The 15,522-nt window shown below is 38.0% G+C and overlaps 1 protein-coding gene across 2 annotated transcripts in view; it reads right to left on the bottom strand.

The window, feature by feature from the left end:
- The window catches only part of UBAP2 (ubiquitin associated protein 2), a 129,168-nt gene that overhangs the window by 39,401 nt on the left and 74,245 nt on the right, over positions 1–15,522 (bottom strand). For both annotated transcript variants that reach the window (XM_060101809.1, XM_060101810.1), the window contains exons 7-8: positions 5,698–5,752; positions 4,156–4,259 (exon numbers count right to left, since the gene is read on the bottom strand). In XM_060101809.1, the coding sequence (XP_059957792.1) occupies positions 4,156–4,259; positions 5,698–5,752 (159 nt within the window). The remainder of the gene's footprint in view (positions 1–4,155; positions 4,260–5,697; positions 5,753–15,522) is intronic.

Here is a 15,522-nt window from a genome sequence, read left to right as displayed (position 1 = left end):
CTGTGAGGCCTCTAGAGAAATAGCCAGCACTCCATCAGATGACATCTTTTAACTGTATTTTGCATCGAACATATTCTGCTACTCTAAATGAAAATAAGAGGAATGAGAGGGAAGAGAAAGACAAAAGGAGAAGGAAGAAGAGATGGAGGAATATGAAAAAAGAAAAATAGTAGTTAATGGACTAATTCAAGATTCTGTTTCAAACATCTGATTTAAAAATCAGTGACGGTTATAAATAAAGCCACTATAAACATCACATGCAGGTCTTTGTGTGGGTGTTTTCATTCCTCTTCAGTAAAAACCTAGTGTTGGGATTGTAAGACTGTATAGTATATGTATGCTTTCACACCAGGAACATAGGAGTTCGAGTTACTCCGTCACCTTCACTAACACTTGGAACTGTCAGTTTTCTTTTAAAGCTATTTTAACGGATGAAAGGTGGAGCCTACTGTGGTTTTAATTTGTACTTCCCCAATGACCAATGATGATTAGCACATTTTTGTGTGCTTACTGCCATCCATATATCTTCCTTTGTGAAGCATATGTTCAAATCATTTGCTCATTTTTCATTAACTTTTTGTTTTGAAATAATTATACATTCACAAGAAGTTATCCTTCACCCAGTCTCCCCCTATGATTACATCTCACATAATTCCAGTAAAATATAATAGTAAAAAAACTGACACAGATACAGAATGTGTATACCGTTCTATGTCAAGTTTGTATTGTGGTAAAATAATGTTTATGTGGTAAATAAAATTTACCATGCTAATTTTTTTTTTTTTTTTTTTTTTTTTTTTTGCAGTACGCAGGCCTCTCCTGTTGCAGAGCACAGGCTCCGGACACACAGGCTCAGCGGCCATGGCTCACGGGCCTAGCTGCTCCGTGGCAATGTGGGATCTTCCTGGACCGGGGCAAGAACCCGTATCCCCTGCATCAGCAGGCGGACTCTCAAACACTGCGCCACCAGGGAAGCCCGATGCTAACCTTTTTAAGTGTACAGTTCACTGGCATTGATTAATTCACAATGTGATATAACCAGTATCACCATCCATTTCCACAACTTTTCATTTTTTGTTCATTTTTAATTGCTCATTTTACTAGGTTGTTTGTTTTCTTCTCAACAAGTTGTGATAATTTTTTACACATTCTGTATACAAGTCCCTTTTCAAATAGAGGTTTTAAATAAATACTTCCTCCTAAACTATGCCTTGCTCCTTCATTCTCTTTATTCTCTTCCGAAGAACCATGTTTTTCTTTTAGACTCATGCTTATTATGCCCTATTTAAGAAATTTTTGCTTAATCCAAGGTGGCTAAGATTTGCCCTGTATTTTCTTTAGAAGTTGTGCTTTCAGGTTTCACATGTAGAGCTATTATCCACTTGTGGTTATTTTTTATAAACAGTAATAATGTATGCCATTGAATTGCCTTGGAACCTTTGTCCAAAACCAATTGTATCTGTGGGTTTATTTCTAGATTTGCTATTATATAATTGATCTATCTCTGTGCTTTTGCCAATTCCACAGTCTTGACTACTGTACCTTTAGGGTAACTTCTTGAAATCAAGGAGTGTGAATCTTTGAACGCTGTTAGTTTTCAAAACTGTTTGGGCTATGTTCGTACCTATATTTTTCCATAAAAATTTTAGAATCAAGTTGCTGACACACAAAAAATCTGCTAGGATTTTGAATGAACTTGTACCGATCCTGTATATCAATCTGGGGAGAAATAACATGTCAATAATATTGAATCTTCCAACTCATAAACACTGAGTATCTTGCTCCCTTTTTGGGTCATCTTTGATATTTATCATCATGTTGCATAATTTTCAACATACAAATCTTGCACATATTTTGTCAGATTTATACCTAAGTGCTTCATGTTTTTGTACTACTATAAATGGTATATCCTTCTGTTTATTAATGCTTCTTCAAACACAATTTTATATTTTACTGTAAGATTTTATAATTTATATTTTCATTTAGAAGTCTTACCTTGCACATCATTAGACTTCTTCATAAGCATCTGATATTTTTTGAGGCCACTAATTTTTTTTCCACTTTCTCTTTGTTGATGGTTTATAGAAATAATACCTGTCAACTATCTACACTGTTTAAAGCTTCCTAATTAATTTCATTAATTTATCTATAGATTATTTTATATCATTGCCAGAAATGACAGGTGTTTTCTTCCCTTTCCAACCCTTCTTTTCTTTTTCAATCTTTGTCTCAGTGGTTATGACCTCTGGTACAGGGGTGAATAGAAATAATAAGAGTAATCCTCCTGTTTCTCTTCAGTTCGACTAAATCTTTTGCCTTTATTTAAATAAAAAAAAAAAGGTAAGAGTAGTGAGAGTAAGCCCCTTGATCTTGTTACAAAAGAAAAATATTCTACACATCACTATTAATTTTGAGGTCTGCTGTGACTTTTGTAGAAATCGGGAATGAATGTTGGGTTTTGTCAAATGCTTTTCCTTATTAAAATGATATGGAGATTCTCCTTTATTCTGTTAAAGGGGTGAAAAATACTTTTGTTACTGAGATATAACTCACATAATATAAAATCCACACTTTTAAGGCACAGCATTGATTGGTTTTCAGTATATTCACAAGGTGTACAACAATCATAACTACCTATTCCAGAATATTTTCATCGCTCCAAAAAAATCTGGCACCCATTCCTAGCCACTCCCCATTTCTCCCAAACATTCCCAGCCCCCAACAGCCACCAGTCTACTTCTGTTTCTATGTATCTGACTAATCTGGATAATTTTTCTTACACATTCAGCCACTGAAGGACATTTGGCTTTTATGTGAACCTGTATCTTCCATTCTCTTGGGTATATATCTAGGAGTCATCTGATTTTTTAAATGTTAAACTTGAATATCAAGTACAAACTTAATGTGGCCATGATATATTAGCCTTCTTCTAGTTTACTGAATTGATTTCCAATATTGTGACTTAAAAATTTTACAGTTGTTTTGAAGAATGAGATTAATCTGTAGTTGCAAATGTTAGCAAAAAATTTACTGACAAAGTATCTTCTGAGGATTTTTAATAGCTATAATATTAATTATAATAGATTATAAAGATAATTAATATCAATATTCCTTTTCTCATTCCTACAACAAATTACATGTTTCTTCTGTTTCCCTTAATAAGTCTCACAATAAACTTATCAATTTTATTGATACTAGTCTTTTCAAATTACCATTTTTAGGGCCTCCCTGGTGGCGCAAGTGGTTGAGAGTCCGCCTGCCGATGCAGGGGATACGGGTTCGTGCCCCGGTCTGGGAGGATCCCATATGCCGCGGAGCGGCTGGGCCCGTGAGCCATGGCCGCTGAGCCTGCGCGTCCGGAGCCTGTGCGTCCGGAGCCTGTGCTCCGCAACGGGGGAGGCCACAACAGTGAGAGGCCCGCATACCGCAAAAAAAAAAAAAAAAAAAAAAAAAAAATTACCATTTTTATAACTTTCGTTGGTCCTCTCGATAGTATATTTGATTTCTAGTTAGCTGTGCTTCTGTGATGGTGGCAACTGTCTTTTTTAGCTAATTATTGAGCTATACTTTTATATTTTGGGTTATAATTCACGAAGTGTCAAATTATGTTTTTATAAATATAATCACAACAGTTAATATATATTATCAGGAAAAAATCTTCAGAAGAGCTTTATTAAAAAAATAAGTCAATTAACAAGTATTTATCTGTGAATTTCAGTAAAGAAAAAATCTTAAAACTGCAAGACACAGAAAAATCTGCAAAAGCAACTGTTGCCCTAAACCCATCTATCATCATCTACGTCTTTATCTGGCCAAATTTGTGTTCACCATTATGAATGGTAAATACTTTGTTTCAAGTCTTGCACTAAGAAATTCTATATATCCCTGACACTGAGATTTGAGTGTGGTTTGTACTGCCTTACACAGATTTATTACAGCCTCTTCTTCAGAGTGCAAAAGGGGTAAACCACATACTTTATCACCAATGAGATTTGTAAGTGAGAAACTTTGGAGGTAAGAATCAGCTAAGAGTAGTATCAGAGGTAGGACAGCTGCCTGTTTTTCATTTTTCTCCACCAGCACACTTTAATGTCATCTTTGTACGTTAACAGCTCAAACAATTAAAATACATCTCTGGTGAGAATAGACACTTACCAGTTCCCTCATCTGCACCATTCTGAGCAGCTTCCCAAACTACTGGTTTTGTCCCACACCCATCTATAGATGGAGAATCTGAATAGTCCGCAGGGTTAAATGTCCTTGGGTTTGAAATAAAGAATAAAGGCAAATCACAAAATTAACTGTACATCATCTTCCCCGAAACAAGCCCCGTCCCTTCTAAGAACCACTATAAGAAACTTCACCCTCCTTCTCCTATTTAATTATAGCCAATTCGTCGCGCCATCGGAATGCAGATCTTCTGAAAAGCAGAGGTTGCTAGAACCTTCCATACACTCTTGTATGATGCTCCTACTTTCCTAAATTGTTGTCCTCTGCATCCTAAAGCAAGTGTGGAGACCTATAATAGTTCTAGGCAGAGTAATGGCTCTAATGAAAAACCCACCCACCCCCTCCCAACTAAGCCTAGACTTAAATAGGCAATAGGTCTTTTCTTCCGAAGTCAGAATCCAATTTTGGATTTGAACCTTTTACAGTAGAAGTATATGATTCTTTTTGTTTAGATGGATATAAATAAAAAGAAAACGTTTTGTTCAGTGCCTCTTTTTAAATTAAAATCCTCAATACCCATGATTCAGATGTCTAACTAGAGCCAAATTAAATAGCACTGCTAAAATTTTCACAACAGAATTAAAAAAATTTTTTTTCAGCATTATTGGGGTGTCACTGACAAAAAGAACCACAAGAGTATTTTTTAAAGTAGACAGCAAAATCCACAAAATCGTTTAAAGCTACTGGGTTGGGCACATACGTTCATATGTTCCGGCCAGTTTGCTCCCTGTGTTTTCATCCTTCCTTTGTCCACAGGGAGCTCAGGCAGAAAACAGAGATGGCAGGAGTCACCACCTGAAGGCAGTGACCCCCAACAGTGCTGCCCTGGAGATATGGAGAAACAAAGGACTTTTCCTTTCTTGACTGTCATCCACTTATGGCCTCTATAAGAAGCTTAAAAACTTTTTATAAAGATCAGGGGGAGCTAATGTTTTGGATAACAGCAAAAAGTGAAAGAACCAGAAATAATGAATAAATAACTGATTATACCATCTATTTAATAACAATATACTCATCCTTCACTATTACAATTCAAGATAAAAATGATTGCTTTTCATAAAAAAACAAAACAAAAACATTTCATTTACTTACTATTCAAAGACAATTGCTGGATTTACCAACATAACTCTTAAGCAATGGTTTTCAACTGGGGTGGCTGTGCACCTCCCTCCCAGGGAACATTTGGCAATGTCTGGAGACATTTTTGATTGTCACAACTTGAGGAGGGGTGCTACTGGCATCTAGTAGGAAGAGGCCAGGGATGTTGCTAAACATCCTACAATGTAAAGGGAACCCCACCACCTCAACAAACTATTATCCAATCCAAAATGTCGATAAAGCCAAGGCTAGAAAACTGCTCTAAGGCCTACTGCAATACAATTTTATTTGTGTGATTTTGCTTTTTCGGTATTGTTTCTTTAAACTAGAGAAGGTAATAACTTCAAAAATAGGATGGCTAAGACTTACCCCATGCCTTGCGTTGAGAATCTTCCTGCCCCTCTCCCTCTGCCACGTCCAAACCCTTTTAAAAAATATATAGTGTAAAAATAATACTTATGTCCTACACAACTATAATTCTACCAACTTCATCCCTTACACACCTACCCAAACATTACTGTCATTGTTCCTAACAGCAACAACATTCCCAACCAGTGAGCCCAATCTGCTGGTCCCTAATGACACAAATATCTACAGTTATTGATCTCAAAGGATAGAAAAGAATTTAATTCTGCTTGTACAACACTTGTCATATTTAGCAGCTTAACCCGGGCAGGTTTTATATATATATAATTTTTTAAAATTTATTTTTGGCTGCATTGGGTCTACATTGCTGGCCGCGGGCTTTCTCTAGTCGCGGCGAGCAGGGGCTACTCTTCATAGCGGTGTGTGGGCTTCTCATTGCAGTGGCTTCTCTTGTTGCAGAGCATGGGCTCTAGGTGTGGGCTTCAGTAGTTGCAACAAATGGGCTCAGTAGTTGTGGCTTGCAGGCTCTAGAGCACAGGCTCAGTAGTTGTGGCGCATGGGCTTAGCTGCTCTGTGACATGTGGGATCTTCCCGGACCAGGGATCGAATCCATGCCCCCTCCATTGGCAGGCGGATTCTTAACCACTGCACCACTAGGGAAGCCCCTGATGGTGTTATTACATACCATTTTTAATACTAAGATTCTGACCGATGACCAAAAGGGCAGCAAACAAGAGAGCGAGCAAGCAAGAAGAAATAGTTCTATTCAGTGACTCTCCAGTTTTTCTTAATCGAATCCTAAATTGTGGATTAAAGACCTAAATACAAGAGCTAAAACTATACAACCCTTAGAAGAAAATATAGAGCAAAAGCTTCATGACACTGAATTTGGTAATGATTTCTTGGATATGACACCAAAGACTCAGGCAAGAAGAGGAAAAAATCAGACTTTAAACTGGTGTATCAAAAGACATGAACAGAGTAAAAAAACCCAAAGAATATTTACACATTCTACATTTGATAAGGGAGTAACACTGAGAATACATAACGAAATTCTACAACTCTCTAACAAAACAAACAACCAGATTAAAAAATGGGCAAGGGACTTGAATAGACATTTCTCCAAATATAATATAAAAACAGTCAATGCGCAGATGAAAATATTCTCAACATCACTAATCATTAGGGCAATGTGGCACCCATTACAATGGCTACGAGTGAGAAACACAGAGAGAGAGAGAGAGAGAAGAGAAGAGAAGAGAAGAGAAGAGAAAATAAGTGTTGGCAAAGATGTAGAGAAACTGAAGCCTTTGTACACTGTTTCATGGGAATGTACAATAGTGTAGCCACTGTGGAAAACAGTATGGCAATTCCCCCCAAAATTAAAAATAGACCTATATGATCCTTATAGCACAGGGAGCTCTGCTCAATATTCTGTAATAACCTAAATGGGAAAGAATTTGAAAAGGATACATGTATAGGTGTAACTGAAGCACTTTGCTGTACACCTGAAACTAACACAACATTATAAATCAACTGTAGTCCAATATAAAATTTAAAAAAAATTTTTTAAGAAAAAAAAAAAGAATTATATGATCCTACAATTCTACTTGTGGGTATATGTATCCAAGAGAATTTGAAAGTAGGATCTTGAAGAGATACTTGTACATCCATGTTCACGTTCATAGCAGCCTTACTCATAATAGCCAAAAGGTAGAATCAACCTAAGTGTCCACTGATGAATGAATGTGGTATAAACATACAATGTAATATTATTCAGCCTTAAAAAGGAAGGAAGGGGTTTCCCTGGTGGCACAGTGGTTAAGAATATGCCTGCCAATGCAGGGAACACGGGTTTGAGCCCTGGTCCAGGAAGATCCCACGTGCTGCAGAGCAACTAAGCCCATGTGCCACAACTACTGAGCCTGCGAGCCATAGCTACTGAGTCCACATGCCACAACTACTGAAGCCCGTGCGCCTAGAGCCCGTGCTTCGCAACAAGAGAAGCCGCCACAATGAGAAGCCCACGCACCACAACAAAGAGTAGCCCCCACTCGCCACAACCAGAGAAAAGCCTGCACGTAGCAACAAAGACCCAATGCAGCCAAAAATAAAATAAATTACAAAAAAAGAAAAAAAAACGGAAGGAAATTCTGGCAAATGCTACAATGTGGATGAACCTTGAGGACATTTTGCTAAGTGAAACAAGCCAGTCACAAAAGGACAAATATTTCATGATTCCACTTATATGAGGTATGTAACAGTACTCAAATTCAGAAAAAGGTGGTTGCCAAGGGATATGTTAGCCATGCTAATATAACTAAATGTATATTTAATCATGTACAGTTAACTTATCCAGTAGTTCAAGTTAAACTATTAAAAGATACGGTCTTGACAAAAATCTACCCTATCCCCAGAGACAGGGGAATAGAGGGAAATGTCCTAAAAAGTGGAAGAATTCTAATAATGCATATTAGTGGCTACTATCTATTTTATCACTGTCGAAAGGCAAAGGTAAGACTTCAGGTAAGTCTTAAAGAAGGTTGGAAACTTGGGTTTAAAAAAAAAAACCTAATTCTAAGAAGAAAGCTTTCAATGAACAAGTTTTGGCAAGACTCCTTATAGTTAAGAGAGGTGTTAGGATGGGGGGTGGAGAGTCATCACGTAAGAAAACGAATTCTCAGGACATAAAACACTTAACTGTAAAAAAAAAAAAAAAAAGCAAACAAACTTTAGTATGTCCATACAATGGAATATTATTTGGCTATAAAAAGAAATGAAGGGCTTCCCTGGTGGCGCAGTGGTTGGGAGTCCGCCTGCCGATGCAGCAGACACGGGTTCGTGCCCTGGTCCGGGAAGATCCCACATGCTGCGGAGCGGCTGGGCCCGTGAGCCATGGCCGCTGGGCCTGCGTGTCTGCAGCCTGTGCTCCGCAATGGGAGAGGCCACAACAGTGAGAGGCCCACGTACCGCAAAAAAATAAAACAAACAAACAAACAAAAACAACAACAAAAAAGAAATGAAGTACTTATACATGCTCCAACATTGTGCTGATATGTGGTAGAACATCAATGAATCTTTAAAACATTAAGCTAGGTCAAAGAAGCCAGTCACAAAAGAGCACATATTACTAGATTCCATTTACATCATATGTCCAGAACAGGAGAATCTATAAACACAGGAAGTAGATTACCAGTTGTTTACTGCTGGGATGGCGGGGGGTGGGGGTAGGTGATGAAGGAATTGGGAATTGATACTTAAAGGGTATGGGATATTCTTTTTGAGGTGATGAAAATGTTCTGAAATTGATTATGGTGATGGCTGCATAATTCTAAAAATATACTAAAACCCACTGAATTATGCAATATAAATGGGTGAATTGTATAGTATGTAAATTATATCTCAAGAAATTTTAGAGGGCTATAATAAACACTGTTACCAGTGAAGAAAGAAACAACACAACTGCTCTTGATTAAGTGCATTCATGTGCACCCATCCAGTGGCAAACTGTGTGACAAAAGGAATATTTAACAGTGGTTAAATATTAAGAAAATAGTGGTAATTTCTTTAAAAAGGATTCAGCTAAGAAATCATTAAACAATTATCTAATACTTGAGCCAGAAAGCAAGATGTACATGAAAGAAAAGAAAGGAATTTATAAAAGAAAAACATATCCTAAGGCCAAAAATTCAAGAAATCCTGCAAGTCCCCTGGAAAAAGTCAGTATCAACTAAATATCTCCATGTTTCCAGAGAGCAGTAGCCGCACCCAAGTATGAAACACAAACAAGCCAACTATCTTAAGTAGATTTTAAAAAATCAAATCCATCTTCATGTACATTTTAGCAAGCTAACAAAATTGTTCTTTCCTATTCACCTGGCTAGTAACGCTACCGGTAACATTGTTTTCTGTGTATATACATTTTCCTATATTGTTATCTGGTACAAATAACTGTTTTCACCTAACAGCTCAGAAGAAAGACCTGTGTTCTTCTAATTGAGAAAAACAACATTAAAGTAAATTACCATAAAGAATAAACCAATGTTATGATAGATGCTAAACCTTTACTCATAGAGGTCTATCTAGTGACTCTGCACTACATCTATGTTGAATAACTGCTCAAGTTTTTAATTGTTTAATATTTATGTCTTACACTGAGAGCCAGAGCAGAAAAGTTGCCTATTTCCCTTGAAAAAAGCCAAAACACAGAGAACAGCTAACCACCTCTAGTGGAGAAGGCAAATCTAAAGAGCAGATATACCCCCTGGGGCCGAACATGTGCAACCTAAAGAAAAATAAGAAGATAGAAAGCAATCCCTTTCCTTCACCCCCAGGAGACTGTAAGCAAGGCTTTGATAACAGCCAAATGCACCAGAAACTGTGGGCTCTTGAATTTATCACTGCACACTCTGGGTCATGATCTTTAAGATTCTGAGTAGTTCTAAAGTTTTTTGTACAGACAAAAGTTCCCAGATTTTCAGAGCTGGTTCAATGAAAAAATGGTTGCTGTGTTGACCACAAGCTGCCCACCTGCCCAGAGACCTGTTCAGCCCACAAAGAGAACAAGGCACCTCTGGGGCTTGTGGCTCAGAGACTTAGGACTCAGGCAAGTTGTGCCTCTTTGTCCCTGGGTCAGGGTTTATCCACAGCGATAGGAATACGTCTTCCCCAATCGCAAAGTAGCATAAATGAGTCAAATGACAACAGCAAATGCCCCAGGGACTCAGTGAGAAAGAGAGCTTATTTCGAGTCTTATCCTCATATCTCATGTATTAGCTTTTCCTTAGCAAAGAAGTCTGATTATAAATGTGCCACAATAATTATTTCAGGAAAGAATTAATGGATTCTAATACCAGTGAATAAAAGTCTGATGGGAAAACGGTTATTTACACAGTCTCAGAGCACTCCCCCCAAAAAATATGTATTAATTACAAAGAATGAAGGAGTGACTTTACAAAGGAGAAACTTGGCAGAAACCACTTTCCTTAAGTAATCAAAGCTAACATCACTAGCAATGGGATAAATCTGTATCATGTACCCTCTAATATGAGGTACAGCTATATCATTCTGTGGCATTCTAGCCAAAAACTGGTAACATGAATCTAATCATGAGGAAACTTCTCAGTTTGTTAATGAAGGACATTCGACAAAACAGATACTTCCAAAGTGTCAAGGGCATGAAAGACAAAAAAAGACTATTCCAGATTGATGAACTGTCCTAGATTGAAGGACACTACACAGACATGGGAACTAAATACTGTGTGTGATCCCAGACTGGATCCTGGACCAGAATATTTGCTTTCTGTTATAAAGAACATTAGCAGGATAACTGGAAATTTTTGAATAAGGCCTATACATTGTATCAATGGTAATTTCCTGATTTTATCGTTTTAAGGTAGCTCTTTAAGACAATACATTTTTTCTTAGGAGTTACATACTGAAATATTAAGGGGTAAAATGGCATTATGTTTGAAATGAACACACAAGGGTTTCAGAAAAAAACAGTAATATATACATACAGAGAGGAAATGTAGCAAATGTAGCAAAATATTAAAGTTTGGGGACTCTGGGTAAACACTATGCAAAATTCTGCTGTGCTTTTTTATTTCAAAGTAAAATGTTAAAACCGCACCCTAAGCACTTATATGTATATTTTATATTCCAGTGAATACATTTTATTCTGTGAAAAATCTAAGTTGTTCTTCATGTTTGCACTAGCTAAGCTGATCCTTCTACACAGAATGCTCCTACCCAGATTTTCACATGGCTTTCTTCCTCCTCACTTTAAATCCCATCTCCTCAGAGACCTCCCTAGGTCCATCTAAAGGAAACCCTATTGGCAGTTGATCACATCACCAATCATTTTCTTAAGTAAGTCGAACAGTGCTTTTACTTGATTGTCTCTCCTCCTTCCCCACTAAGCATGTGAGGAACCATGTCTTATGCAAAGCAGTATCTTCAACAATATAATAGGTACCTAAGTATCAGTTGTTGCGTTAAAGACTGATATGTAACCCCAATGTCATAAACATGGATTTTTTTTCATGGACTCATATTTAGAGGCATAATAATAATATTACTATTCAATTACAGGAAATAACCTAGTTGTTCAGCAACTTATTTTAGAGCACTGCATTTTGTAAAATACTTTTTGTACCAGGACCTGAGACGGCATTATAGAAAATTCAAGAATTAAAACTAGAATGTCAGCACCTAGTAGGTGCTCAACAATTAACCTTTCAGTTATATTATATCGGCTATATTCATAAATTAGTTAGTTTTAAAAGTAGAAGAACAGGGCTTCCCTGGTGGCGCAGTGGTTAAGAATCCGCCTGCCAATGCAGAGGACACGGGTTAGAGCCCTGGTCCAGGAAGATCCCACATGCCATGGAACAACTAAGCCCATGTGCCCCAACTACTGAGCCTGTGTTCTAGAGCCTGTGAGCCACAACTACTGCACCTGTGTGCCACAACTATTGAAGCTTAGACGCCTAGAGTCCGTGCTCCGCAACAAGAGAAGCCACTGCAATGAGAAACCCACGCACCACAACGAAGAGTAGCCCCCGTTTGCCGCAACTAGAGAAAGCCCAGTGCAGCAATGAAGACCCAACGCAGGCAAAAATAAAAATTAAAAAAAAAAAAAAAAGGTTAGCGGAGTGGCTTGATTATATTGTAACTTCTTACACAAGAGCAAGTAGTTTCATCCTGGAACACAGAATTATATTCTTTTTTACTAACTAACATGGCACATGATGAAGAACTTTATCAAGAATACTCCCAGGGCTTCCCTGGTGGCGCAGTGGTTGAGAGTCTGCCTGCCGATGCAGGGGACACGGGTTCGTGCCCCGGTCCAGGAAGATCCCACATGCCGTGGAGCGGCTAGGCCCGTGAGCCATGGCCGCTGAGCCTGCGTGTCCGGAGCCTGTGCTCCTCAACGGGAGAGGCCACAACAGTGAGAGGCCTGCGTACCGCAAAAAAACAAAAAAAAAAGAATACTCCCAATCTGAGTTTGAGATTGACATGTACACACTACTATATTTAAAATAGATAACCAACAAGGATCTACTCTATAGCACATGGGACTTTGTTCAATATTCAGTAATAACCTAAATGGGGAAAACAATTTGATAAAGAATAGATACATGTATATGTATAACTGAATCACTTTGCTGTATACCTGAAACTAATACAACATTGTTAATAGACTATGCTCCAAAAAAAAAAAAAAAAAAAAGAATACTACCAATCTCACAGATTATTAACATGGTCTTCAATCTAAACTCAGGATTAAGTCAGGATTAGATACTTTATAAATATCAGTTAAATTCCACATTTTGTACACAAAACACAGTATAATTTGATGGCCAAGTACCTATGAATGGTCAACATTTATAAATTTCCAAAGGTTTTCACACCAACTACCAGGCTTACTTTCCAAAAAGCAAAGCCCAGAACACTAACGACAGCCTAGCACAGCTGTTACTCGCCTCTTCTGTAGAGGCTATTTTCTCACAAAAACACAAAACTCACAAGCTACCTTTCCACAAACTTTAAATGAATCATAGAAAAATGATCTGTTACAAGTGTCACACTGATTCTTGCTCCTCCGAACACAGAGAAAACATTCAGGGAAAGGTAAAGAAAAACTGGGTGTATAAATGGAACTTAATTTTATTTCATTTGCTACAGTTTATACTTGCCATGAAATGGGAGTAAAATATACTCCCATTTTATATATATGATTTTTTATTTAATACAGAGATTACCAAATTCTTAACATAAATTACAAAAAAAGTACATTAGCATATTAAATCCATGCTGTTTCATAATACTCTTTATGCTAACACTGTGTAGATAAGGCAAAAATTAAGGAGGAAAGGAGTGATTTAATAAAATTTTAGCAGCTTAACATTTTAGCTAATTTAATCATGAACACAGATTACTGTTCTGAGGGAGAGCCAATGTGAAGTCAGCAACAGCTGCCCACAAGTATGGTCAAAATTAAAGAATAAAGGCAATGGAGACCTTAAAGAATCATTTTTAAAGTACACACTTTAAACCATGCACTTGTTTTTTAAGGATGCATTTTAAAATCTGCATACTACCCAACAGATCACAAATAACTGGAAAGGAATAGTACAAAACAACAGTTTTAAGGTTAATTCAACACACCATGAGAGAGTAGATTAAGACATTAAATAACTTACAACCAAACTTCTGGAAAGGGACATATTAAACACATAAAACAAAGGACACTTATCCTTTAATTATGAAAGGGATAAATTATTTGTCTTGCACCACTATTCACTTATTATCAAACTGTACTTTACTAATATTCACCAAGCAAAATAACTGTTTTTGTGCATACTGGCTACTGAATGTTTTCTCTCTTCTTGCCCTGTGTTGCACTTGGGATAATGATTCTAAGAAATCCCTAGACACAGACCACTACTCTTCAACAGCTTGTTTAAACATGTTTAAATATCAGCTAATAATTAAAAAATTACACCTCACTAGAGTTTATATATATGTGGAAGAGGGTGGACTGATTTTTTTTAACATCTAACTGGGTTTATAAACAATCTGGGAATTCCCCGGCAGTCCAATGGTTAGGACTTGGCACTTTCACTGCCAGGGCTTGGGGTTCAATCTCTAGTCCAGGAACTAAGATCTCACAAGCCACGCAGCACAGCCAAAAAAAAAAAAAAAAAAAAAAAGTCAATCTGAGTCCCTTACCCACTACTTTACAACCTTCCTTAAAAGTAAACATAAGGGGGCTTCCCTGGTGGCGCAGTGGTTGAGAATCTGCCTGCCGACGCAGAGGATACGGGTTCGTGCCCCAGTCCGGGAAGATCCCACATGCCGCGGAGCAGCTAGGCCTGTGAGCCATGGCCACTGAGCCTGCGCGTCCGGAGCCTGTGCTCCGCAAATGGGAGAGGCCACAACAGTGAGAGGCCCACGTACAAAAAAAAAAAAAAGTAAACTTAAGGGGGCTTCCCTGGTGGCACAGTGGTTAAGAATCCACCTGTCAATGCAGGGGACACGGGTTCACGTCCTGGTCCAGGAAGATCCCACATGCTGCAGAGCAACTAAGCCCACACACCACAACTATTAAGCCTGTGCTCTAGAGCTCGCGAGCCACAACTACTAAGCCTGCATGCCACAACTACTGAAGCCCGCATGCCTAGAGCCCATGATCCACAACAAGAGAAGCCACCGCAATGAGAAGCCATGCACCGCAATGAAGAGTAGCCCCCGCTGGCCACAACTAGAGAAATGCCTCACGCAGCAACAAAGACCCAATGCAGTCAAAAATAACTTAATTAAAATAAATTAAAAAAAAAAAGTAAACATAAGGGGACTTCCACTGGAGGTCCAGTGGCTAAGACTTCACCTTCCAATGCAGGGAGTGAGGGTTTGATCCCTGGTCAGGGAACTAAGATCCCACATGCCTCACGGCCAAAAAACCAAAATGTAAAACAGAAACAATAGTGTAACAAATTCAATAAAGACTTTAAAACTGGTCCACTTCAAAAAATTCTTAAAAAAAAAAAAAGTAAACATAAGGAGGTGGGGGGGGTAGGATTAACATACATACACTACTATATATAAAGTGGATTTAAAAAAAACAAGGACCAAGACTGGTTCAAGATGGTGGAGTGGAAGGACATGTGCTCACTCCCTCTTGCGAGAGCACTGTAATCACAACTAACTGCTGAACAATCATCAACAGGAAAACACTGCAACTCACCAAAAACGATACCCCACATCCAAAGACAAAGGAGAAGCCCAATGAGACAGTAGGAGGGGCGCAATCACAATAAAATC

Source organism: Mesoplodon densirostris, chromosome 6 (genome assembly GCF_025265405.1).
Source record: "Mesoplodon densirostris isolate mMesDen1 chromosome 6, mMesDen1 primary haplotype, whole genome shotgun sequence".
NCBI lineage: Eukaryota > Metazoa > Chordata > Mammalia > Artiodactyla > Ziphiidae > Mesoplodon > Mesoplodon densirostris.
Note: the sequence above shows the minus strand (reverse complement) of the source record. Positions and strands in the feature narration are given on the sequence as shown.